Raw genomic sequence first — 24,580 nt, forward strand, 5'->3', positions numbered from 1 at the left:
TTCTTTTGAGGGCTAAATGATGCTCTCGTTCCTCCCAGTGTTCTCTATTTCCAGGTCCTTCTGCTCTCTTGGGTGACTTGGATTTCAACGAATTGTCTTCCCGAGTATTTACCCTCCTTTGCATTAGTCGCTAATTCCACTTGGGGACCCACGGGGTTTCTGGGAAGACAACTCCCCAAATCCTGGCTCCAGGGATAGAGCACGTGACCTAGGCTAAGTCTATCAGCACACGCCATGCCCTGGCCACCATGATCAGCCCAGAGGTAGCCATGTCACCCAAGCTGGTCCAATCAGACTTTGAGAATGCTGGGACACAGACAATTTTCTTCTTCCATGTTGGATGTGAATGAAGAAGCCTCTTGAAGCCTTAGGATAAAGTTAATGTCAAGGACAACAGAGTAAAGAAATGTAAAGAGCTGGGTCCTCAGTGACAGTAATGAGCCACTAGATCAAGCCTTGCCTGAAACCTACCATGCCTCTGTACTTCTCAATTACGAGAACTGTGATAGACTGAGAAATGGTCTCCAGAAAGACATGTACATTTCACTACCTATGACAAAAGGAAAGGAAAAAAAAAGCCAGTAACAAAAAAAAAAAAAATGGGTGAGTCTTTGCAAATGGGATTTGAGTTAAGCACTATGAGATGGGGAGATTATCTGGGTGAGTCTAGAATGTAATCACATGGATCCTTACAAGGGGGAGGCAGAGGAAGGACTAAAACAGACACACAGAGAAGGCAACGTGACCACAGAGGCAGAGGCTGGAGTGAGGCCGCTGCCAGCCGAGAAATGCTGGCAGCAGCCGGGAGCTGGAGGAGGCGAGGAACATTCTCCCTGAGAGCACGTCTCAGCTACGGGATGGAGTGTGGACCTCCGGACACCTGGATCTTGGCCCAGTGATACTGATTTCAGACTTTTGGCCTCTAGAACTCTGAAAGGATAAATTTCTGTTGTTTTAAGTCACCTAGTTCTTTGTTATTTATTATAGAAGCTATAAGAAACAAATATAAGAACTTACAAATTCTCTTTACTATTTAAGCTTATTCGAATCTACTATTTTGTTAACTGTAACTCAGAGAAAACCAACTAATACACAGCCCCTGTCTCACCCTCCTCTGGTTTGGGGGGCAAATCTACAGAGGGCAAATCCTTAACCGGGGTCAGCCAGAGACTCTCCTGATCTTTAGCTGGGGAAATGGGGTTGGAGTGGGAGAAGCATCAGATGGCTCACAGACTCCAAGCAAAGGCATTAGAGGAATTTATTTACAGACAAGTCACAACAAACAGGGAACACACAAGCTCTGGCCAGAAGATCCCAGATACATATAGGTCCCAGCACCCATTAATCCCAGAGCCTTTCCCACCAGGCCCCTAGGGACCAAGAGTCAGGCAGAGTCAAGGGCATGGAAGGGAGAGGGCCCCGTCCTTGCCAGATATCAGAGGTCACCTGGGGGTGGCCCGCATACCAGAGGAAGAATCTGCCCTTAGCCCTGAAGACTGGACACTGAGGAACATGAGAACGGGCTGTAGGGCCACAGAGCAGAAGTCCCGGCACAGCTGCTTTGGGCAGGGAGACACTGCGGGCCCCCTCCAGACCTGTCTGGCGGCCGGCCATGGAGCTGGTGTCCCAGGCCATGGTTGCCCGTCATGCAGGGGGCTCCCCCAGTTTGCTGGTGGCACTGGTGATCCGCTTATTCTCCCGGAGGTTTCGGAGGCGGGCGCTGAGGCTGCTGATCTCTTCCACGTAAGCACGGGGCACCCATCCCTTCTCGCCATCTGCCAGGCGGACCCCCTCCAGCCAGCCTGGGGGCACACAGGCCAGGGGCAGCATCAGTGGCATCAGAGGGACACTAGGGCCAGATCCGCAGGGGAATGCCTAGGCCCTGATACAAGCCTTGTCTGCACCCCTGGGGCCAAGGTGACATCATCTCAGCATCTCCTGGCTCCAGGAAGGATTCTGCCTCCAGCTGTCTAGCAGATGAACCTCTGGCCTGTTTTTCCTGACACCCTTGAAGGAGGGTATTTCCCACTTTCCCATCAGTCACTCTCAATCCTACATCTTTACAAGAAGGAAGTTCCTTCTCTTGTCTAACTCAATTCCTGTATGCCATGGTTGATCAACACTTGCCTAACCTTTCCCTGTGATGTCTCAGCCATCTAGCTACCTCCTGCCCATGCAAAGCCCCATAGAGAGACCTTCCGGGAGGCTCCTCTCACCGTCACTGGTCCGGGTCCTCACTGCCAGGATGTCAGTCTTCTCCAAGGTCAGCTCATCTGGCTGCAACGCCTTGTATGTCCTGACACACTGAACCTGGGGGCGGTCTGACAGCCCAAGGGAGACTGAGGGAGTCCCCACCGCATGACATGATGATGCAGGTAAGGGGCGGGGAGGGGCGCAGGAGGAAGTAAGAGGGTGTGTGGGGGGGTGGCTGTTGCTGCTTCTTTGCCCCCGTGCCTCCCTAGCCTGCCCTGGCCACTCTTCTTTCTTACCCCAAACACAAGCCCTAGGTGAATCCAATCTCCCCCGGCTTCGCTTATTGGTCCTACTCCCAGGACTCTCCCCATTCCGGCTCAATCCAACACTTTGCTCTTAATCTCTAAGCAAAGGGCCAACTGCCCTCAGACACTCCTCACAAGACAGTAATAGCCACTTTGGATGTCCCCCCCAATGCTGTTCTGGGGCTCCCTTCAGTCCATCCTTCTCAACTGGGATTCAAGCCACATCACTCCCCCATCTACAACTCTCCAGGGCTTCCTGCTCCTCTTAGAATAAAATCTGAAGTCCTCCCCACAGTCTATGAAGTCCTGCGTGGTCCAGCATTGCCCCTCGCTAACCTCCTCTCCTCCCGAATGCCTCCCCTCTCCCCCTTACACAGGAAGCTCAGCCTCCTGGGCCCCATCAAACACTCTAAGCTTCCTTCCCCCTCAGGGCCTGGGCACTGGCTGTTCTGACCCCTGGAAGTACCCAGAACTTTTCATGACTGTTTCTCCTCATCCCTCAGGGACCTTCCCTGACCACCTCTTCGAAATGGGAAGCTCCCTCCAAAACCTAAACAGGACTCCCGGCTGAAGTCAGAGAATCTGTCCTGGCCAGGCCTTCAACTCTTTCTGCCAAGACCTGGCTTGAATCCCATCTCTGGCACCTATGGGCTGTGTGATCTTGGGCAAATTACTTAACATTTCTGAGCTTCAGTTTGTTTTCATGAAAAATGAGTCTACCTAATAGGGTTTTCATGAAGATTAAGTAAAATAAATGCATTTGTAAGGACTCTAGCACCAGGCCTGGCACATGGCGGGTACTAGGTAGAAAAGAATTCCCTTCTTTCTCCTTCGTTGGCTCAGCCCTAATTCCTCTGCTCAGAAACCTTCGATAGCTACCTAGTACCCTATATCGAGTTCCTCTGTGATTGAGCTGCACCCTGGCTTACCAACCTCATTTCACACCCCGCAAAAAAAATTCCTATTCTATATAAACGTAGCAAATCCCGGCCCCTGCCGCCACCTCCACCACCTCCCCACATGCCCTGGCCATTTTGGTTCCTGTCCCATTGCAAACGAGGCAAGGATGGGTTCCAGTGCCAGCTGGGGTCCAGTCCCAGCTCTGCCACTTACTAATTGGGTGAACTTGAACAAGTCGCTTTACCTCCCTGAATCTCTGCTTTCTAAAATGGGCTTCTGTGGGAATGAAATGGGAGGATATAAACGCTTTGTCGCCTGCGCACGTGGGGGTCGGCCTGTCCTATGTAATTCCTGCCCATCTGTCAAGGTTACGTGGAGCTGCCCCCGAGTGCCCCAGGCCAGTTGATCTCTCCTGTTCTACCATCCTCTGTATCCCCACCGGCCACATGGCACCCAGGATTAGAGGGAAGGGAGAGAGCAATGAGGTACCCAGCCCTGGGGATGTGGGCCTGGGGCAAGGGAGCGTGGCAGGCTGCTACCTTCCCCTTCGTTGATGACCTCCTTGTCCTCCTGGGGGCTGGAGGGGCACATGGCAGAGATCCATCGCTGCTTCTCACTTCTAGGGAGGGGAGGCTGAGTTATCACATGCAAAGTGCAGTCCCCCAGGGCCAGGGTGGTGAAACAGGGGTCAGGGGGGACAGGGGGAGAAGGGAGTATAATGTCCAGACCTAGGACCCACGTCATGCCTTCCCCATCCCAAGGTCCTCCCCATGGTCCTGTTCTCAAGTCCGTGCCCCACCCTGCTCTGAGCATAAGAATTTAGCAAGCCCAGAACACTCTGGGTACCAGTTCTGCCCATGCCCTGCCTTATGCCACCATCCCAAAGCCAGAGATAGAAGGCCTTGTGCCTGCCTGGGGGTCCTGCCTCCCCATACCCAGGCCCACTCACTCCGTCCGGGCCCTCAGCAGGAACTGGTGCTTTGTATGCTGCCCGTGAAGGAGCTGAAGGAGGAACACGTGGCCAGGGATCCCCTGGGGCTTCAGGCTCAGGTCCTTTACCTGCAGCTCGGCCATCTTGGCATGGACAAAGACGGCAAACTTCCCTAGCCTGCAGGACCAGGAGGGCGAGGTCAGCCTGGCCCACGCCCAGGCTCCTGGCCCCCACCTTGAAGACCAGGCAAATTCTGATTAAAGGTAGGAGAAAGGGTCATCTGTCCCTCTAGCGACCTCCCCAAGGAAACTTGGCTGCACAGGGCACTGTGTCCCTGGCAGCCAGCAAACCCCCAAAAGGAACGGGAGCTTCGTTCTTGCCAGCTCACTGACAGGTGCACGGTGAGAAGACCAGCCCCTCTGAGCGTCTGCCCTGAGCCCCTGTTCTCAAGAGTCAACTAGGCAGCAGCTCCGAAGAGACCTCTGGACTGGTTAGTGTTTGACTCGCTAACTGGCCTAGAAGCTGAACTTTGTCTCCTGTCTGCCACTCTGTTCCCACGGTTCGTGTCCACTTGCCGGAAGGATGAGCGAGTTGGGGGGGAAGGTGAGGATGTTTCATGGGTTCCTTCATCTCACCGCGTCCGAACGGAGCTCAGTATCTCCCACTCCAAACCAGATCCCTCCGCGGTTCCCATTCCAGTGAACGACCCGGTCGAGTTCCCCGGTCGTCATTCTTGTGTCTCCTGTCTCCGCCTCCCCCAACCCCACCAGCAACTACGTCCTGGATGCCTATCTCCTGCCTTTCCTCCCTTCAAATCCAGCCACGTTAGGCTTCATCATCTCCCAAACACACTCTGCTCTTATACCTTCCTGTGACTGTTATACCCTCCCAAACTCCTCTACCTGGAAAACTACTTATCCTTTAAAACCCAGCTCGAATGTCTCTCCCTCCACGACACTTTGCTGATTCTCACCCCACACCAGCATATGCCACAGTGTGGTATACCCTCCCATCAGAACCCTGACTAGGTGGTTATCAGGATGCATTTTCACTGGTCTGAGAGCTCCTGTGAGCAGAGAATAAGTCTCATGTCCCCAGCACCCATGAGAGGGCCCAGTACAGAACAGGGGTTGGGTGATGATTTATTGAATGAATAAACAAATCAGGAATGAACTGTTCCCATAGCATAAAATGTCCATCCTTCATCCCATCTAGCCTGAAGGCTTACCTCACTCAGGAAGTCTTCTCCCTCACTCACAATAATCATAGCTAATACTGAGTGAGTATTCACTAGGTGCCAGGCACTCTGCTAAGCTCTTTTCATGTATTATTATCACATGGACTCTCCCTACATGGTAGCCTCGATTTTACAGACAGAAGACAGGATAGTACAGTGGTTAAGGGCCTGGGATCTGGCATCAGACAGACCTGGCCTCCTCTGGGCTCCTGCGCTTACCAGCTCCATGATCTTGAGAATAACAAGGGAGCCTACTTCCCAGGAAGTTGTTTAGAGGACTAAAGGGAATAATCCGCCTGGCATGCCTGACACAGAACAGGTGCTCAGCAACTATTATCTATTATCATTATGACTCAAGCCAGAGCTGGGACTCTAGGGCTCTGCTCTTAATCAACGCTCTAAGTGGCTTAAATTCAGAGCAGCTTCAGGTTTTCTGCACACAGTCCAGCCTTTGAGTCTCAAGTCTGGATGAATAACTTGCCTTGAATCTTTGTCTTTCCTGCAGGAAAGATCAAAGATCCCAGACTCAGGGTGCCCTGGCAACACAGCCTGGCACAGGCTGGGGCTCCTGGGCCCAGTGATAGACTGGCCGTGAGCTCATTCGTAGGGAAGAAGGGAGCCCAGCTCCAATTTACCACCCCCCGCACCAGGCCCCGACTCACTCCTTCCTCCGGGAGAGCAGCAAGCAGTCATTAAAGAGGTGCAGGTAGACTGTCTTGCTGGACAGCTTTAGCTTGGCCGGGGGAGCCGCGGGCAGTGGTGCGAGCTCCACCAGCTCCCCATGCCGCACCAGCCAGCGGGCCTGAGAGATCAGTGGGAAGATCTGGGAGAATGGAGGCAAGAGGGAGGACAGGTCAGGCCCAGAAAAGCAGGGCGGAGAGCACAGGCCAGGGACGGGAGGGGGCGGGCAGTGATGAACAGGCCTGCAGCCCCCAGGGGGGAGGGGGCCAGAACTCCCCTTCGTGTGCCCATGCCACCCACTGTGGGCATGCACCTTGCCCTCGAAGTGGATCTTTTTGCTCAGGTGGATGAGCTCCTCCGTCCTCTTCATGGACTGCACACTGGCATTGCACTCCTGCACCAGCTGGGGAGGCCAGGGCTGGGTCACCTGCAGCCCCCAACCCTGGCTCCCAGAGCCCAGTCTCAGACTCTCGCCTGGGGATCAGAGGCTCTAAAGGCTGCGGCTCTTTTAGAGACATGCTGGGGTTCCAAGGAGGCCCTCCAGAGCCAGACAGCCCCTATCCCACTGAACTCACCTCCTTGAGTGCATTGAAGGCCTTGGTGGCCATGTTTTCATCTTCAGAGCCCTGTGCTGTCCGCTTCAGGATGTTCTGGAGGGTAGGGTTGGTGCAATGAGGCAGGCAATGACCTCCCCCTGTGCCCCTGCCCACCCAGTGGTGCCCCGGTGGAGGGCGCAGCAAGCAGCATCTCCGCCTAGGTACCTCCACCAGCATCTTAAGGCGTGTGATCCTCTGAAATGGTAAGATGAGGAAGGAGGTGAGGGGCAGACGTTGGCACACAGGAGACTCCTCCAGGCGAGCCAGGATGCTGGGGAACTTGGGGTTATCCAAGCTGGAAAATGGGAGGGTCTTGGGTCACAGATGAGCCTGAACTTCTAGTATCTAGTATCCATGACCCCAGTCCTCCCGTTTTTCTTCGGGTGTCTTCTTAGCACATCTTTCCTGCATCCTGGTCACAGAGCCCTTTTCAGGGACCCCTTTCTCTCAGGTCACCCTTTCTCACCCAGTACTCTGCACCTACTCCTGCCTGAGACTCCCTCTACCCTCCCTCCTTTCAGAGCCTACAGCAGGCGCTGGTAGGTGCGCTCCTGGTAGGCCTGGTTGGTGACGTAGGGCAGGTAGACACGGCGAAAGGCTGGACAGTGCTGCAACACGATGTCGCACACGCTGAAGCGCAGGACATCTGCCTCCAGCCGCTGCTCCAGGTCCTGAAGGAACCTGAGGGGTTGGAGAGTGGTCAGAGCCAGGGGGAGACCTCAGAGCGAGACTTAGGAGACTAGCCAATCGCGGGCTCGGTTCCCGCCCCCCTGGTAGGCCAGGCCACTCCCTCACCTCTCGCTGGTGCTCTTGACCTCAGGCAGTTTGGAAAACAGCCACTGCTTGTCCTGAGCCCCTAGGCACTCGCTCAGCTCAGCTGAGCCTAAGAAGTGACCCACGGCCACTGACAAGCTGTGGATGTATGAGGCCTCGGACGTGATCAGCTCAAATTTGGCCTGAGCAAGGGCGGATACGGGGTCGAAGGGGTTGGGTCAGTCCACACCTGACGCCCGTGCCTCGCATAGCCCACGCCACCACTCCGCCACCCCACCAAGCCCAGGACACCACCTCCTTAGACATAGCCGCACCCCATGTCCCCGCCCCTCCTCTAGCCCTACCTCTGATCTGGTTTCTGGTGAAGTTGGGGACCCACCTTCTGCCGCGGTTAATTATTCAAACCTGAGGCCCTCGACCGCAACCCTAGCTTGGTCCATCTGGCCTGGCCCGAGTCATCCAATGGCCCCGTCCCTATTGGCTCCGCCTAGTCGTGCGCCCACCAGGCGGTCTCACTCGGGTTGGCTCTAAAAGTCCCGTATCCTTGCTTTCAGCGATCCCGCCTCCTCTGGCCCCGCCCTACCCTAGGCCTCGCCCGCGTTGGCCCCGCCCTGACCCCGCCCCCTCGGCCCCCTTCTCTACTGGCCTCCCGCCCCAGGGCTCCTCCATTCTCCCAGTCAGCTTCGCCTTGTCAGGTCCTAGCATTCACCTTCACATTAACAGTCCCATCGACCCCACACCCTTGTGGCCCCGCGTTCTTCGTGGGGTCCTATGCCCACTTGCAGTTTGCAGTCCCGCTGGCCCCGTACCTCTATTGCCCGGGTCCCCACTTAAGTCCGGGAACCACATATTCCTGGCCCCGCCCCTTTCGTTGCCCCACCCCCTCTGAGTCCCAGGACCACCTCCCACGACCGGCAGCCCCGCTGGCCCCGCCCCGCCGGGACCCCGGCGCACCTCCTGCAGTTTGCAGTCGCGCAGGCTCAGCGTGGCCAGGACGCCGCTGCCGCGCACGTCGGGGATGTCCTGCCACAGCGAGAAGGTGGAGCCTCGTGCCGAGCGCTGCGCCCGGAAGGAGCTGCTCGGGGAGAGGTTGGCGCGCGGCGGCCCGGGCCCCTCCTCCGCGCCCTCGGCCTCGTCCCCAGGGCCCTCCTCCTCGCGCTGCTGCCGCCGCAGTTCGCGGGCGCTGGCCACGTCGCTGTATTCCTGGTAGAGGACGGCTGGGCGGGGAGAGGGGCGGGGGAGGGCTGTGGGGCGCCCTCCAGCCGCGGCTCGGCTCCTCCCCGACTCCCCCAAAAGCCCCCCTCACCAAGCCTTTCCGACGGTTCACATGGTGGGACACAGTGAATTCATTCATTCGCTCACTCATTTAATAAACACTGCTTGAGCTCCACTGTGTGCAAGTGTATCTGTGCTGGATAGTGAGAATTCACTTCTCTCCCACGATCTCTACCTCTCAGCTCTCCAAACCCCAGTTTCCCAGTTTATTCAACCCCCCAGCCCCTTCCCTCATGACTCCCTCCCACGTACAGTTAAGGAGGAACCGTGACTGGCGTCGTTCGCTGGCGCTCCTGGAACCCAGAGCTGGCTCTTCCTGCGAGTCCATTCTAGGAAAGAGAGAACGTCAGGGCTCTTTGCCTGCGCCCTCGCCTCAGACCCGATCCCCAAGTGGGAGGTGGTACCTGGACTCGGGACAGCTGCCATGGCCTCCGCTTGGGTCGACAGGGGCTGCCATCGCCACCCTGTCCATCCTCATCTCTACACCGCGCGACTCCCTTCCAAATGCTTTCCCTGGAGAGGGCAAGAACTGAGGGTGGGTGGCCCCAGGAGTGGCCCTGGACACTGGGGTGCCACCCTCCGGCTGACCAGCACCCAGTCTCAGGTGTCCAGTGAGTGGGCCTTGCTCCACCCTGCATCTGGCTCATGGGCTGCTCTTAGGGCCAATGGGGAGGAGCTGATACCTTCCCGGGCTGTTCCAGTGCCTGAGCCAGGGGTCAGTGCCCTGGCTGCTGAATTCCGCCCCAGGCGCAGGGAAGAGTGCAGCCGGGTCATCAGCTCAGAGGCTGAGAAGCGTCTCCGCTCAGGCCCTTCCAGGCCCACTCGGGTGGGCCCGGACAGCTCCAGTGGCCTAGGCTCCTCTGTACTGAGGGCCTGCTCTGCCGCCTGGCCAGGCTGGAGGAAGACAGCGTGGGCCTCTGGGCTGCCAGGGACCTCTTCACGCTGGTACACTCGCATCTTGCGCCCTGCAGGGAGGTGGGGTGAAAGCACAGGCTGGCACCCACTGGGGTCTCTCCCCACCTTTCTGCTGCTGCTCTGTGGCCCTGAGCATCTGGGTAACATTCCTGAGAGAAAGGGCAATGTTTTTGCAGAGATCTGGTCCCCAGAGAAATGGGAACAAGAGGGCTATAGAGAGCACGTTGCCTGCCTGCAATGGGTAAAGGGTGGGCAAAGGGCCAGGGGGCCCAGGACAACCACTCACTTGCTGCGGCTGTGTAACCTCAGACAAGTCACTTGTCTTTCCTAAGCTCTAATTCCCTATCACTAAAATCTACCACTTGTCCTGTCCTGTCCTGTTTGGGGAACTCTGGGGCTTAAGAGTCCTAAAGAGCCACCCAACCTCTCCCCTATCTGCCCCACTGGGCCACCACCCCCTCGCCCAAAGTGGGCCACCACCCCCTCACCCGAAGTGACTCACAGGCTGATTTCTTCTCTGAGCCATGGCTGGCCCGGCGCTGTGGCTGTGGGTGCTGGGGACTCCAGGATCCCTCCAGAGCTGGGGGCTGGGCACTAGGACAGTGTGGCCAGCTGCCAGCCCTGCTGGGCCGCATTCCCCCACTGGTGGTGATCTCGGTGTCTGGGACTCCTGGAGATGGTGGCCATAGCAGCCCTTGGAGAGGAGCAGGGGTCCCCAGGGACCAGCGGCTGCCAGGAGCCTGCAGCTCCTCTGGGGTGACAGGGAAGAGGTCCAGACACACAGGGCTTGGGGGCTGCAGGGTGGGCAACTCCACAAAGGACAGACTCTCCTGTTGGCACACAGCTACTGGGTGGCGGGCAGTGCCAGGTGGCCCAACCAGGTGGGGCTGAAGAGTGGCAGGTGGCCCACAGTCCATTCCTCCTTTACTCTATTGCTCACCTGGGCCTGCAGGGGACAAGGTATCAGAGCCAGACACAGGACAGCAGGGCTGGCCAGGAAGCCACCGTGTCCTGCAGGCCTGGACAAACCTTTGTGTAGACTTATGCCTACACATCTGTATAAGCACACTCACACACCTAATTATATAGGAATAACTGATACTTACTTGGCACTTAATGAATAATAGGCCAAGTGCTTTACATTTTCTCATTTAATCCTCGCAACCCTGAGTCGATGCCGTTATTATTCCCTACCTATAGGTAAGGAAAGTGAGGTGCGGAGGTTGTTATGTAATGAATGATGGAGCCAGGATTCGAACCCAGGCAGCCCGACATCCGAGCCTGCACTTAACTTTAAACACCTTGTGTATTTTCCAACTCACTGACATACAATCAGATGCAGATACACACACTGTCACACAAGTCCCCGTGTGTTCCACACATCCAAACACACTTTCTCACAAGTACACACACATTGACATACCTACTTTCACAGACACACTCGAACATTTCAAAGCCGTAGGCTCACACATTCACACACTCTTTTACACAACGACATATTTTCGCGCACACAGTGACCCAGCAGACATTTCCATATCCGCTCAGCTTTCTCATGCCCCTGTTCCATTCACACTCACACACCAGGATGTAGACACAAACACACGGGCCCAGAAAATCCTCTTTGGTGTTACCCAACCTCCTCTCCCATGCCCAGCGTTGCAGCCTTCAGCACTGAGTGGGGCCCACGCCCATGCCAAGCTGGCTGGGAGGGTCACAGACTGGCAGGCGCGCCACTACGCAGATCATGCCGGGCCCTCCCAGGAGAAGGGCAGGGAGGTGTCCCAACCCCCAGCTTCGGGGTGAGAGAGGGTTTCTTCCCTACCCCGGCTCCCAGCCCCGGCATCAGGCCAGGCTAAATCCAGGCTGAACGGGTCCTCTCCGGACAGGAAGTCACCCCAGGGAGGCTGTCAGAGCCTCAGAGCCTAGCAATCCAGGGGTCCAAGCCCCACCCCCCCAGCCCCTGCCCCGTGGCCCTCCTGCAGACCCTCACCTCTCCAGCCGAGCCCGGTGCTGATGTTCTGCTGCTCCGGCAGGGGAAGCCCTCTGTCTGCCCAGCTGGCTGGGGGAGATCCCACCCAGACAAAGAGTTTGATTCATCAAACCCTGTGGTGAGGCAAGCGGTAGGGAGGGAGGGAGCAGGCAGCGGCTGGGCGGGGGCCTACCCTAGCCTGGCCTCGTTGTGGGCAGGCGGGGCAGCAAGGACCCCCCTACGCACACACAGAGGCCCCTCAGGCCAAAGTGGCAGTGCCCAGCCTGGCAGGGCCAGAAGACCCGGGAGACAGAGACCCAAGTTAGAGACTTAGAGAAACGGGACCCTTTAGACAGTACCTCAGAAACTGAGAGCGAAAACACTGAAAACCAGAAATCACAGACTCGGAAACATTCAGGGACCCAGAGATAGACAGAGACAGAGACACTGAAAATTTCAGACAGACCAGAAACTCAGAGACAGATGTGAAGCCCAGAAAAGCCAGGGAGACTGATCAAGGAATGTTTTGCACCCCATGGGGTTGCCAGTCCAGTGGGGAAACCAAAAACAAAAACAGTTACAATCCAGGTTGGCAAGAGCAGAGCCAGAGGAACCATCAGAGAGAGCAGGGTGCTGGGCTCAGCTTGACCTGAGCATTCTGGGAAGGCTTCCTGGAGGAAGCAATAGGTAACTAACTGTTCTGGCTGAAATATCCAGGGACTCAGTGCATATACATAGGAGAAAGCTTTGGCCTTAGAGAAACAGTGACCCTGGGAGAGAGGAAGGGAGGAGAGATCTAGCCATTGGGGATGGAGGAGAGATCTAGCCCCTTAGCTCTTCCCTTGTTCTCTCATCCTTTGCCTGGGTGTGGGTCGGGGTGGCTGGTCCTAAGGGAGAGTTACTGTCTCCCACAGGGACTGCTTTAGTTTGTACTTTAAGCCTCTGTCCATCTAAGCAAGTCTTAGTTTCCTCATCTGATAAATAGAGTAGTCATGCCAACTTCAAACGCTAATGAGAATTAAGGAGTGCTCATGTAGCACGCAGTGGGACCTTTGTCGCTGATAGTCATTTTTATTAATATTTCTCCAGTCAGGGGGATGGCTCGGGCCATCACACAGATGGGAAAACTAAGGCAGTGATGGTGAGACACATTCTACTTTGTAGGAGCATATGGCAGGAGACACAGAGGACCAATGCCTGCCAAATGGGTCTCTTTCTCTCCAGGAACCAGAAGTTCTCAACACAGAAGTTCTACTCGCTTCTGTGGGCACACAGGTGCAAGAATACACATATGCCCCTGCTCCCTTGTATTCTGGAGATTCTCTCCACTTGGGTTCTGGAAGCCCCTAAAGGGCAAAAAGGACCCCCCTCTTGTCAGTTGCAGAGATAAATGAGCAAAACATGGAGTTCTCCTAAAGCTTCAAGGAGAAGCCTGAATGAATGTCGGGTGATAATGTGGGGAGATGGGGCTAGAATTAAGTTCCAAAAGGGGAAGCTAGAAGTAAGTCAGCCTCCACCTCTGTTTAGGCCAAGGGGCAGTGGAAATGACCCATCTAGCTGGGCTGCCTGCCTTGTGTCCTTCTGGGGTTGTGACCCACTTAACCTCAATGCTGGGGACCAAGAAAGGGCAGAGCTGTGTTCATATTCTGTGTAGTTCATCTCTGCTAGACAAATAAGTAAAAAAAAACCTTAGGAAGTGAACTGACCCAGGTAGCAGGAACATTATTCGCCTCAGACACGACCACCATAGTGTACTCTAGTACCCACTAGGCAAGGGTCATTCTGGAACCCATAGAGGAAAACCCCTGCCGAGATTCAAGGCCCAGTGTGTGACATGGGCCAGCTGTGTGGCCTTAGGGAAGTTATAGCCTGTCCAATGGCCTTAGTGTCTCCATTTGGAAAGTTGCCCCTCTTAGGAAACCTATGTCATCATGACTGTCTCTGCAGGCTGAGAAGGAAGGGCAGGGGCCAAGGGTCCCATCCAGTGGGCACTGCTAATCACGGACAGTGGGTCCACTTTGCGAGGTCGGCAGAGATGGTCCCTGGACACGACCATGGTCCAGGGAAAGCATCTGTGGCCTCCTGTGCCTAGCTTTCCCTGCCGCCTACCTGGTACCCTTTGCCCTGCTGCCCAGAAGAATAGGGACCCTGCCAGAAACCCTCTGCCCCTTAAAGGACAAAGCCAAGTGGAAGGTCATGGCTGGAAAGGAGATCCAAGCCAAGAAAGCTGTGGAGCCCTAGGAAGCCATAAGTGAGTGGGGACCAAGATCAGAGGCAAGCCAGGCAGCACAAAGGACTCACTTAGGAAGACTGGCGGGAGGAGGATGGGGCTGCTTACAGCCAGGTGGGGCCCTACCTCAGCCAGGGAGCTCCGTCCAGCCTCCGGCACGGTCCAGGGCTCGAGGCCACCCTGGGGGCTCTGGGGTTGCAGCCAGGTCCTCAGGGGGCGATGTCAGCATGGCCCCTGAGCCCGGCAATGCAGGCTCCTGGGTATTGTGTGGGGCAGGGAGGGGGGAGGTGAAGGCGGAGGGAACCTCGCAGGCGGGCAGGCGGCTGTCTCAACGTGCCTGCTCCCCGCCCCCCTTCCCCAGAACCGGTTTGGCCAGTCTGGGGTACAAGAGGGGGGCTGGAACAATGGGAGTCCTATGCCCAGGAGAGGTTCTGAAGGACCCCAGACCGACGTCTTAAAGACAGGGAGGCACTGCTTTTCCTCCCAGGAGACAAGTCACCCCTCTTCTAGAGCTTCCCAGATGTGACATGTGCTCAGGGGGCTCCTTGGGGCCAGGGAGCATCCCGGGAGCTGCACAGAGAACCTCTCAAATCTTGCACCCCTCAGGGACCCTGAGAACTCGGTGTGCTGAGCCAGCTACAGCATCCACAAAATGGGAACACTTATCTCTATGATTGGAAGATGATGATGTGAGGCATCTGGCATCATCCTGGGGACCTTTCCAGCATCACTGCTCCTCATGAACGACCCACCTCACCATCTCCAGTGGACTCTTCCACCAAGAAACCTTCTCAGGCTCTACTACACACCAAATGAACCCTCAAGAAATGTGCAATTCAAACAGCCCAAGTAGAACCAGCCTCCAGTAAGGAGGACTTACTCTGTGCCAACCTTGCAATCTTCCAAAGCTTGTGAAAGGGGAAGTTGCTTTCTCCCTAATACTACCTGCCATTTATTCGAGCACTCAGTAATTGTCAGGCACTTAGTATTAACATGAATGTGTACATCAACATTAATACTTACATTTCTAATAATTCTTATTGTATACTCATTATGCGCCAGGCATTGTCCTGGATACCCTTACTGTTCCCATTTTTCAGATGAAGATACAAGACTTATACAGGTTGTAATGGGCATTATCCCATTAAAATCCCTCATCAGCTCTATGAAGTCCCTATACTACAGATGATGAAATTGAGGTTCCAGAGATTAAAATAACTTGCTCAAGTTCACACAGCTAATGAGAGTCAGAATTAATATTCATATCCATGTCTGTCTGACTCCACCACCAACCTGTGTCCTGAACCACTGCCCAGTACTGCTTCATCAGGCTTTTGGGGAGGATCTGGTAAAACTGTGAAAATCCATTGGGAGGTGTCTCAGCTGACCTAACTAAATTCTTTTATTATTATTCATACTCTACAGGCCTTGATGAAGGTACAGGACAGGGGGTCCAGGGCCCAGACCCCAATGACCTCTCCCCTGCCAACCAATGACCATTCAGTTTTTATCCCCTCTTCCCCCCCCCCCCCCCCGCAGAGCATCATCACATGAGAAGATGCTGCACACAGTGGGTGGGGACCGGGTCTCCACGGAGAGATGGCAAGCTGGGGTGCAGAGAGAGGTTTATTGTCAGCATTGTACATGGGACAGGATACGGGGAACAGGGAGAGGGAGGCGACGCAGGACTAGGGGTCTTCAGAGAACTCTAACCCTCTCATCCCAGCTCAGGGCCCGGCCTTCGGGACGCTGGCCAAGGTACTGCCCAGACCCCTAGCCGAAAGCAGAAAACCACAATCGAAAGAGCATCCTGGAGGACCAAGGGTCCTAGAAGGGCAGTCCAGCCTCACTCGCCCTTGCGTCCTGGGCTCTGGGGACAGCGCCTCTGCTGCAACTGACAGAAAGGACGACTCAGGCCGAGTAAGCCTGGACCTCCAGAGCAGAGACTCGAGCATGGGTAACGTTTAAAAGGGGGCGTGGCGTGGGAGGAGTTTGCCGAAAGGAGGGGCCAGGAGATAATTAGAGGTAATCCGGCCAATCCTCCCTCCTAGTGAGGACAAACTAGTGGGAGGGGCCAAAACAGAGGGCGGGGGAAGAAAGCTAAACTAAGGCCTGGGGGCGGGAAAAGGGGGTGGGGCCCGGGTCCGCAAGCCTTGCTGACCGAACGCAGCGCCTCCCGGTTGTGCTCCAGAGATCGCTTGGCCAGGAAGCGCTTGCGCTTTATCTTGGTAGCCAGGGCGGCTGGCACGTCGGGCACGAGCCAGGCGATGAGGCGCAGGAAGAACAAGACCACGTGCTGGGGAGAAGGGGGACCAATGAGAGAATGACTGCCTTAGCAATCTTAATTTATGAAGCACTTACTAAATGCAAGGCAATTACTACTCCTGTTTTACAAGTCAAGAAATCGAAGCATAAACAACTTGTCATTTGTCCAAAGACACCGACGTATAATTCGAACCCCTTAACACTGGGGGACTCTATTAGAGGCAGGGCTTGAGATAGAGGATCTTGAACAAAACTGGAGGAAATGGTTCCTCTCCTTCCTCCAGGTCTATTGCCAAGAGATAACAGTAGTAGTAGTAGCAGTAGTAGTAGTAGGAGGAGGAGCAGTAGTAGTAGTAGTAGTAGTAGCAGCAGCAGCAGCAGTAGCAGTAGTAGTAGTAGCAGTAGCAGTAGTAGTAGTAGCAGTAGTAGTAGTAGTAGTAGTAACATTAAATCATTGAGCAGATACGATGTACTAGGCACTATGCAAGTGCTTAACACTGAATCTTCATAACAATCACATGAAACAGATTCTGTTCTGTAACATATCCCCATTTACAGCCAATAGGAGGCAGAGCCTGAACTTGAACCCAGGTCTGTCCGACGCACAGATGGCTGAGCTTACCTCGAAGGTGATGATGAAGCCCAGACGCACAACCAGCAATTCCGGCATGAAAGACCTTGTACCTGGGTTGCAGATTGTGGAGGGCACGGGGTTCCGCCACGCTCTCGACTCTGAGGAGAGCACTCCCGCCCCTCTCTGCTAGAGCCTGGCCCGGCCCCTTCGGCAAACACGCCCAAACAGCTCTGCCCACCAATCAGCAGCCCTCCCAGCTTCCTGCCCTCCCAGCTGGGCCCCGCCCCACCCCACCCGCAGGTTCAGAGCCTCGCCCCTCCCAATGAGGCCCCAAATCAAGTTCAAGCTCCGCCCCTCTGACACAGGTCCCGCCCCTTCCTCGTTCCGCCCCCTTCCCCACCCCGTCTGGTAGGTCTCTGCAGGGCTTGTGGTTCCCCTGGACAAAGTAGGCTGGAGGTGCGGGCGCCCGCGTTGAAGGTGACAGAGCCGCGTAAATGGCTGTGCAGTTCGTCCTAGTACAGGAGATGCAGCAGGAAGTTCTAAGTGAAGGCTCTGGGGAAAGCTTGCAGGGCCCAATCCCCTAACTCACCTACCCTGGGTCCAAACCCACTCCCGCAGGCAGCATGAGCCTGAGTCTCAGGGTCCCTGCCCTCTCCCCTTACTTCCCGATCTCTGACCCTGATTTCCAGCCTCAGCCTCCATTTCCCTATTCCTGAGCCTCCTTCTCAATCTCTGATCTCCATATTCCCCTGACCTCGTGTTTCTTCCCCTCCTTTGCTCCTTACTCACATTCGCCGCGACTGAAAGGTGGGCCATGGCCTCAAGCAGCAGCAGCAGCAGCAGCAGCAGCAGCAGCAGCAGCAGCAGCAGCAGCCAGATCCAGTGCCCTGTGCCCGCTCAGCCACTGGCCACCAGTAGTCGTGCACGAACTCGTGGGAGTCCAGTCGGATCTTCACCCAGTTGCTGAACAGAGCAAACCACACGGGCGCCTGCGGGAAGGGCGCCTGCGGGAAGGCTGCGGCAAAGATGGCGATGAGCTCAAATTGCAGCACTGGGAAGGGGGAAGTATGCGGCCTGGGGTCACATCCTCAGTTGTGCCAGGCCCCCAGGAGCCCCCTGGGCCACTGCTCACCCATCTCCAGGTACTCATCAAACAGGCCCTCATACTCGGTGAGCTCACAGTACTCCTCCCAGCACCTCAGCTCCTGCGCAATCTGGGTGTCTCACAGTCCGCCCAGCGACCTCTTCTGCCGCTAGGCCTGCAGGTCCCTGGAGCCTGGGGCAGGGAAACCAGGCAATGCCCGTATCTGTCTTCCCACCATCCCTTAGAGGTGATCATTCCCACTTTCCAGACGAGGAAACAGACGGAGAGACCTTGCTCCAGGCTCCCTCAGCCATCAGTGTTAGAGCCAGGACTCACTCCAGTCTGTTGGACTCTAGAGTCCAGAGCTCTTGACTCTGTGCCACCTACATGGTCATTCTCCGTCTCTGGAACCGCCTCCTCTCCCCAAATTAACAATAGAAAGCCTTCCTCTTTCCTGTCCAGCATCTCATCTAATGCTCTTCACCCTCCTGGAGGGGTATTATTGTCCTCATTGCACAGGTGAGGCCACGGAGGCTTAGAGAGAAGCAAAGCCACGGAGCTTACCAGAGGCAGAACCAGGACTTGTGTCTCCTCCTCCGGATGCCCCATCAGGGCTTTCCGCTCGGCTCTCATAGACGCCCTCCCCACAGTCCGACTAGGCCCCACCCTGTGCCCCCGCCCCTCGCCTGCACTCATGGCACAACTCCTCCACGCTGCTGACCAGCTGTTCGCCCACCATGATGGTGAGGTGTGGCTGAGCGAGTTCGAGGAGGCAGCCACAGGGGCTGCACTATGTTTGGCAGACACAAGGCACCCTACTCAGGGCTTCGGTGCTGCAGAGGGTGGCCCCACCTCCCCGCCAGAGCATGGAGCTGGCCCTCCTGCTCCTTGGAGGCCTAACAGGCAGATCCTGCCCCTGCCAGATCTGAGAATGAGGCGACCCCCACTCCCCAAGAGCTGGCCACCCCAGGGGTACTCACATCCTCATGTGCATGCCGAGCAGCATACTATGCTGACTAGGGTGTCCCACAAACCTATAGGCCACTGCACCTGTAGGCAATGTGCCCTCCCGCTCTGTAAGCAGGCCACAGGCAAACTCCATGCTGAGGCTGACCCCTCTCTCCACTATGCTCCTGATCTGTTGGCCTTCCACTCACTGAGAGCTAACACTGGTGACACCGCTGCTGAGAGGCCTTGTCCCCCGCCCCCAATAAGCCCGAAGGGCTATGTTCCCAAGAGCCTGCTGGGACCGTGGCCCATACCTACTTCTCCGTGGCCCATACCTACTTCTCCACCCGTAAGAAGCCAATGGGGGTATTTCTAACCCAGGAAGAGGGGGTCACGCTGCTGGAAGGGCAGGTTATTTTGGTGAGTCTCTCTCCCATCCCCGCCAAATGACTTTGGGAATTACACAGTCACACCACCTCCTGGGAGCCTAGCGTTTTAGGACTCTTAACAAGTCCTCATTGAAAACTGGAAGTTCCCTGAGGCAATGACAAGCTGGTTTGTGTCCCCAGCACCCAGTCCAGGGTTCTCAGCGAAGGCTGCCACAAAGATGGCAAAGACTCCAAACTGCAGCACAGGGAGGTGGGGGGTGTCAGGCCTGTGCCATGCAGGGAGGAATGAGCAAATGGACGCAGGTGTTAGAGTTTCACATCTACCCAATGAAGTGTTGGCATGTTACAGAGAGAACCGAAGTCCAGGGAAACCAAGGACCAGCTTCAAGGTCAACAGCAAGACCTTGGTAGAGACAAATCTGGAGGCTTAAGGATGCCGCTGCTCTCTCTACTGGGCCATTTCCTTGGGAGGCGACAGCCTCGGAGGGTGGGGGATCTTCGCCGGCCTTTGGAGAATGCCACATAGAAGGGAGAGGAGGAGAAACTGACAAACTGAAGAATGAAGACTTTGAAAGTGAAGGCATCTTAACGAATGATCTGGGTTCTGTGCATCTCTGGGCAAAGAACAGAGCTGGCCAGAGTTCCGGTAGGAGCAAGGGGGTGGGCACAGCCCATCGAGTTAGCTCATATGCTCTGTCCACAGCCCAACTTCCCCTAATGCCACCCATTAGCTCCTGGCCACCCTCACTTGAGGATGGCTGAGCAGGCCAGTGACACCAAGCCTGGAGCTGTAGGCTCTGAGGTGTAGGGGGCCATGCCTCAGGACACCAGGACACCCCTGAGAGGCCCTGCCCTCACTCACCCCACCTGGAGAGCTGCTCAGCCATTGAGGTATAGACCTGGCCCTGAAGGAGGATCGGCCCCCGCTTCAGCACAGTGCTGCTGATGTTGGTAATTTTGCCAGCCTAGGCAGAGTGACAAGTCATCATTTGGAGCCCAGCCATGTGCAGGGCTGGAGGGAACCTGAGGATGCCCGCATCGAGCCTGAGCTGGAACAGTGCTCTCACCTTCTGTTGCCCCAAAGGGCATTCGCTTGGGTGGTGAGCATCAGGGTGCCTGTACAAAACATTGCATTGCTGATGACACTGCAGTAAACGATGACAGACCCCAGGAAAGTCGCCACCACGCAGAGCTGGGGGGCTGTCACAGCTGGAAGGCAGGCCATCAGGGTCGCAGCACTCCCTGGAGGAGACTGTCCTTCCAGAGCAAGGGCCCAAAGCCCCCTCACCATGAGGATGGCTGCAGAACTGGTGAGTACGTGGGAAGGTGGCAATGGGGTGGGAAATAGAGCTCCTTCCGGCCTGTCACTGGGTTCTGGGACACCTGCAGGGCCAGACCAGCAAACTCTGGGCACGAGCACTCCTGTCAGAGGGATAAAGTCTGGAGGAAGAGGATTCTAGCAGAGAACAGCCAGTGCCAACATCCTGGGGTGGAAATGACCTTGTCCTATTCATGAAATAGCAAATAGTCACTGGGGCTGGTGGAGGAGGATGAGGCGAAAGCCAGATCACACAGGGCCCTGCCGGCTTCCCTGAGGGGCTTAGATGGTTTTCTAAGTGCATCTTATATGAGAGCCCCCTTGAATGCTTTCAGTAGGATAAGGCAGGATGTAATCTGTGTTTCCAGGATTGCCGTGGTAGCCGAGACTGGATTAAGTAAGGCAAACAAGGAGCAGGGAAGCCTGTTGGGAGGCTACTGCAGTGACCCAGGTGAGAGAATACTGGCTCAGACTGGGCAGAGGGTGCGGGGTGGCCATGGAGATGGAGAGAAGCAAACAGAGTCAGGATTAATGATTAGATGTTTGGATGGACAGGTGAGTGGCTGGATGGGTAGGTGAGTGTGGAATGCTTCTCTCCTTCCTTGTTCCAATCAGGATTTCTCTCTGAGACCTTAAAGGCTTCCAACGTTTCATCTCACCAAACCTTTTATCATCCTGATGTCAGGGGAGGGTGGAAAAGTGACCCAAGAAAAGTGTGGGGAGGAACCAGATTTGGATCCTGGGATGTTAGACTCCGAAGACTCAGCCTCCCAGCATGCCCACGGCCTCTGGGAACTTTAGGGAACAGAGTTCTGGGCCTGGAGGGTTGAGCTGGGCATCGCCTCCTCTTCTTGGAAGCCAAGGTGCTGCTCTTGTGCTTCCAGTGCTACAGGAGTCCACGCCCCATGAAGATGCTCAAGAACACAGCTCATGGATGGTCAGATAGGTAGCCCCGAGGGAGGGAGGGCACACTGCAGGGCAGGGCCCAGCACTGCCTTCCCAGCAGCCAGGCTGGGTCCCAAACACCTACTCATTCCCTTGTTCTCTTGCCCGGCTCACCTTGGCCACAGGGCAGATCTTGGAAATATCTCGCACGGCACAGGTATCCCATAATGGGCAATGAGGAGGGTACCTCCACCGGCACAGATATCCTCCCTTTGAGCAAAGGGTGCCCATCCGGGCTATTCTCAACCAGCCAGTTAACCCAGCCCACCCAGCCCATCCCCCAACACCCACTCCCAGCCTCTCATGCTGGTATGTTGGTGCCCATGTCAACTAGGCATAAAGACCAGGGTGCTCTCTAGGGTGGCAGGCAGCAGTCAGGCTGTGTAGTAGCCTGCAGGGGTGACATAATGCTGGTGAGCCCTTACCTCTTTACGCTCAGCTCCCAGCCGCCACCCTCAGCACCAGACTCACCTAGCCAGGCAAAGTAGATGGCCACCTACTTCCCAAAGTACTGTCCTAGAGGGTTCAGGGGCGGGTAGCTGTGCCAGCATCCCCAGCGGCCCGGTATAACGACTAAGGTTGAGGTCTGCACCAGGCACCTGGTGTCCGGGCAGTTCAAAGGGACCCTAGAGGAAACAAAGAAACGGAGGGCTGCAGGGAAGTCCCAGAATTCTCTCCTGACTCCCGGACAGTGGAAGAGGCCTGAGCTCATGTTATCTCCCCCTCATGCAGTGGGAAGGCTGAAGTGTAGACTCGCTCCGCCGGCAGACCCGCAATGCCCATCTCTGCGCGTTTCAGCTTCCCATCGGCTGTGCGGGCCAGGATCTCTGTCACTGGCCTGGAGAATCCTGGGTCAGCTCCACCTCCTTAAGGTCCCACCTGAACCCTTCCTCAGGCAGTTGTCTCACCACTCAGTGCCTCTGAGTGTTGGAGAAGTAGGAGTCGTGGGAATCACTGCCCAGGAATCTGAGAGCAGCGCGGGGGTCAGAAGCTGAGTCCTCTGCCCAATCCGAGACCTAGCACAACCGACGGCAGAGTCTCTCTCGGGTTGGGACAGGGGAATAAGACAGAGAGCCCATTTATTTACCCACAAAAGTCAGTGAGCATCCACGGGGGATCGAAAGGGTGGGAATAAGGGACCAGGAGCCGTTTGGACAGGGCCTGGACCCCAGCGTACGGAAAGGACAGGCCAGGGACCTAAAGTGAGTTAGGCAGGAATTGCCTCCCAGGCAAACCAAGGAAAAGCAAATTATCCTTCATTAGACTGTCTGCAGTTGGCGACCCGCCCCTCTCCTGAAGGCCCTGCCCACCCCCGAGGCCCCGCCCCGCCTCTCTCAGGGCTTGGAGCGGCGGAAGGTGCACGCGTAAAACTCAGCGGCTTGTTGGGGACATGTCGCTGCAGAGAGTCGTGCAGGCGCAAGTGCCACAGCAGCTCGGCGTAGCCGTCGGAGTCTGCGTCGAGTTAGGCCTGGGAACTAGGGTACGGTCATCGGTGCTTGGGGAGACTCCGCCCGCGAGTGACATCACCGCGGCGCGTCCCTCCCACCTGCAGGCGCGCGCAGGCTCAGCTCGTCTGCGCAGAGCACAAGTAACTCCCAGGGCGCGCTCAGCTCAGCGAAGTGCACGGCGCGGGCGCGGCCCTCGGCGGGACCGTGCACCTGGGGGCCAGGGTCTCAGGGTGGGCCAGAGACCGGAGCCCCTCCCGTCGCTATCCCGGCCCGGGTTGACAGATCTCCGTCCGCACGCGGGTCCTTGCCTCCATAAGCGCTTTGACACGCGGGGCGGGGTGTTGTCCGGATTTATCGGTCCCACTAAAGCCAAAATGAAAACAAGTGGGGGGCGGAGGGATGAGTGGAGGAGTACTTGCCTGTGAGGCTTAACCTGATGGTGGAATTTCTGGCACCAACACTGGGAGAAGGCAACTTCCTGACTTCCTGGTGGCCTTTGACACTCCACAGAAATGGCCTCTGTCTGCTAGGCCCTGCGAGAGGCTTTCTCTGGAGCCCAGACACTCACCCTGGACAACAGGCCCAGGACCCGCCCCATAATTCGTGCCAGATGGCACCAGCGGAGCATTAAATCAGGTGCCAGGTCTTGTGGACCGCTCAGGGGGGAGGCCCAGGAAGCCAACTCGGATCCCTGTGGGTGTACACACCCTGCCTTCTCACTCACTCTCTGCGAGACGCTGCCCAGAGACCACGCTGCAGGTGCGGCCACCAGCTATCAGAAGTATGGCTCTGCAGTTTCCTCCTCCTTTGGGCCTGGGGCTTTGCTTGGACAGGCCGGGATGCAGTGCCGGGGTGGTGAGTGGCCGCGCTCCAAGTCCCAGCCCCACTGTTCTCCTCACTTTGTTCTTTCCCCAGGAGGTGGGGAAGGGAATTGTTCACCCCTTGGTTTGGGGTGAAGTGGGCGTTGGGTGATTCTCTGACTGGAGCGGTGCTAACCAGATGACTGGCCTGCCCTGCTGTGATGATCTGAGCTATTTCTCCAGAGCAACCTCTGGCTTTTAGCAGAGCTGGCGCCCAAGAAGGATGCAGAAGCTTCTTTTCTAGGGGAGTTTGAAGCCCGGAGATAACTGGCTGGGATGTGGGGTAGTGGTACTCACAGGCATGAGTAGCAGGAGGGTCACATTCAGGCCAAGGCCGCCTTCACCGAGTCACACTCCTACACTTTGCTGCTGCCTGGTGAGGTAAGGCAACCAAAAGTAGGAACGGAGGGGACCGTGCTAAAGGCCACCTTTCTGGAAGCAGAGCTGAAGGCTGCAGCGGGAAGGTCTATGGCCTACGGGCTGTGCCGCTGTGAGGCTTGGGGTCCTACCCAGGAACATCCCTTCTCTGGGATATGGGGTAAGCTGACACCTCAAATCTGAACCAGAATTGGGGGTAAGAAGGTGCTGAGGTCAGTCCTTTAGGCCCTGGAAGGGTTGACAAGCCTACAGGCAGTGCCCAAGGTAGACAAACATGGCCTTGTCACACAGGCAATCAGTGTGCTTGGGAGTGTGAGCCGGGGGTATGTACGAGCCTCCTGTGTGTGCCAGGAAGTGGGGGGAGT

At 56.3% G+C, this 24,580-nt stretch overlaps 2 protein-coding genes across 6 annotated transcripts; both read right to left on the reverse strand.

The window, feature by feature from the left end:
* Window positions 1-1,239: 1,239 nt before the first annotated feature.
* On the reverse strand, window positions 1,240-15,496 carry ARHGEF19 (Rho guanine nucleotide exchange factor 19). 4 transcript variants are annotated; one of them, XM_036229034.1, is made up of 17 exons: window positions 14,133-15,496; window positions 11,798-11,910; window positions 10,310-10,753; window positions 9,576-9,857; window positions 9,297-9,405; window positions 9,145-9,221; window positions 8,572-8,834; window positions 7,639-7,799; window positions 7,372-7,524; window positions 7,009-7,138; window positions 6,823-6,897; window positions 6,561-6,650; window positions 6,229-6,389; window positions 4,348-4,506; window positions 3,938-4,017; window positions 2,217-2,339; window positions 1,240-1,802 (listed from the first exon to the last, which is right to left on the reverse strand). In XM_036229034.1, the coding sequence occupies exons 3-17, from the start codon at window positions 10,722-10,724 to the stop codon at window positions 1,645-1,647; spliced, it is 2,436 nt and encodes an 811-aa protein (XP_036084927.1). In that variant the 5' UTR covers window positions 10,725-10,753; window positions 11,798-11,910; window positions 14,133-15,496; the 3' UTR covers window positions 1,240-1,644. The 4 variants fall into 4 exon arrangements, with proteins under 4 accessions (XP_036084927.1, XP_015983900.2, XP_036084923.1 ...); XM_016128414.2 differs by lacking the exon at window positions 14,133-15,496 and having other exon boundaries at window positions 2,217-2,321; window positions 11,798-13,229; XM_036229030.1 differs by lacking the exon at window positions 14,133-15,496 and having other exon boundaries at window positions 11,798-13,229.
* A 75-nt stretch (window positions 15,497-15,571) lies between these two features.
* LOC118609934 (anoctamin-7-like) lies at window positions 15,572-17,027 on the reverse strand. Of its 2 annotated transcripts, XM_036229055.1 has the most exons (3): window positions 16,894-17,027; window positions 16,168-16,302; window positions 15,572-15,900 (listed from the first exon to the last, which is right to left on the reverse strand). In XM_036229055.1, the coding sequence occupies exons 1-3, from the start codon at window positions 16,939-16,941 to the stop codon at window positions 15,853-15,855; spliced, it is 231 nt and encodes a 76-aa protein (XP_036084948.1). In that variant the 5' UTR covers window positions 16,942-17,027; the 3' UTR covers window positions 15,572-15,852. The 2 variants fall into 2 exon arrangements, with proteins under 2 accessions (XP_036084948.1, XP_036084937.1); XM_036229044.1 differs by having other exon boundaries at window positions 15,572-16,302.
* Between the last annotated feature and the right edge of the window lie 7,553 nt (window positions 17,028-24,580).

Source organism: Rousettus aegyptiacus, unplaced genomic scaffold (assembly GCF_014176215.1).
Source record: "Rousettus aegyptiacus isolate mRouAeg1 unplaced genomic scaffold, mRouAeg1.p scaffold_m13_p_1, whole genome shotgun sequence".
Taxonomy (NCBI): Eukaryota; Metazoa; Chordata; class Mammalia; order Chiroptera; family Pteropodidae; genus Rousettus; species Rousettus aegyptiacus.

Excerpts from the sequence above, each read along its gene's own strand:
- LOC118609934 (XM_036229044.1), bottom strand. The coding sequence starts at position 16,941 with ATGCCGGAATTGCTGGTTGTGCGTCTGGGCTTCATCATCACCTTCGAG. Across the intron at positions 16,303-16,893 it reads GCTTCATCATCACCTTCGAG|CACGTGGTCTTGTTCTTCCT; the intron begins GTAAGCTCAGCC and ends CCTTCTCCCCAG.
- ARHGEF19 (XM_036229034.1), bottom strand. The coding sequence starts at position 10,724 with ATGGACTGTGGGCCACCTGCCACTCTTCAGCCCCACCTGGTTGGGCCA. Across the intron at positions 7,139-7,371 it reads CGCACCTACCAGCGCCTGCT|CTTGGATAACCCCAAGTTCC; the intron begins GTAGGCTCTGAA and ends CCCATTTTCCAG. Across the intron at positions 6,390-6,560 it reads AGATCCACTTCGAGGGCAAG|ATCTTCCCACTGATCTCTCA; the intron begins GTGCATGCCCAC and ends CCATTCTCCCAG.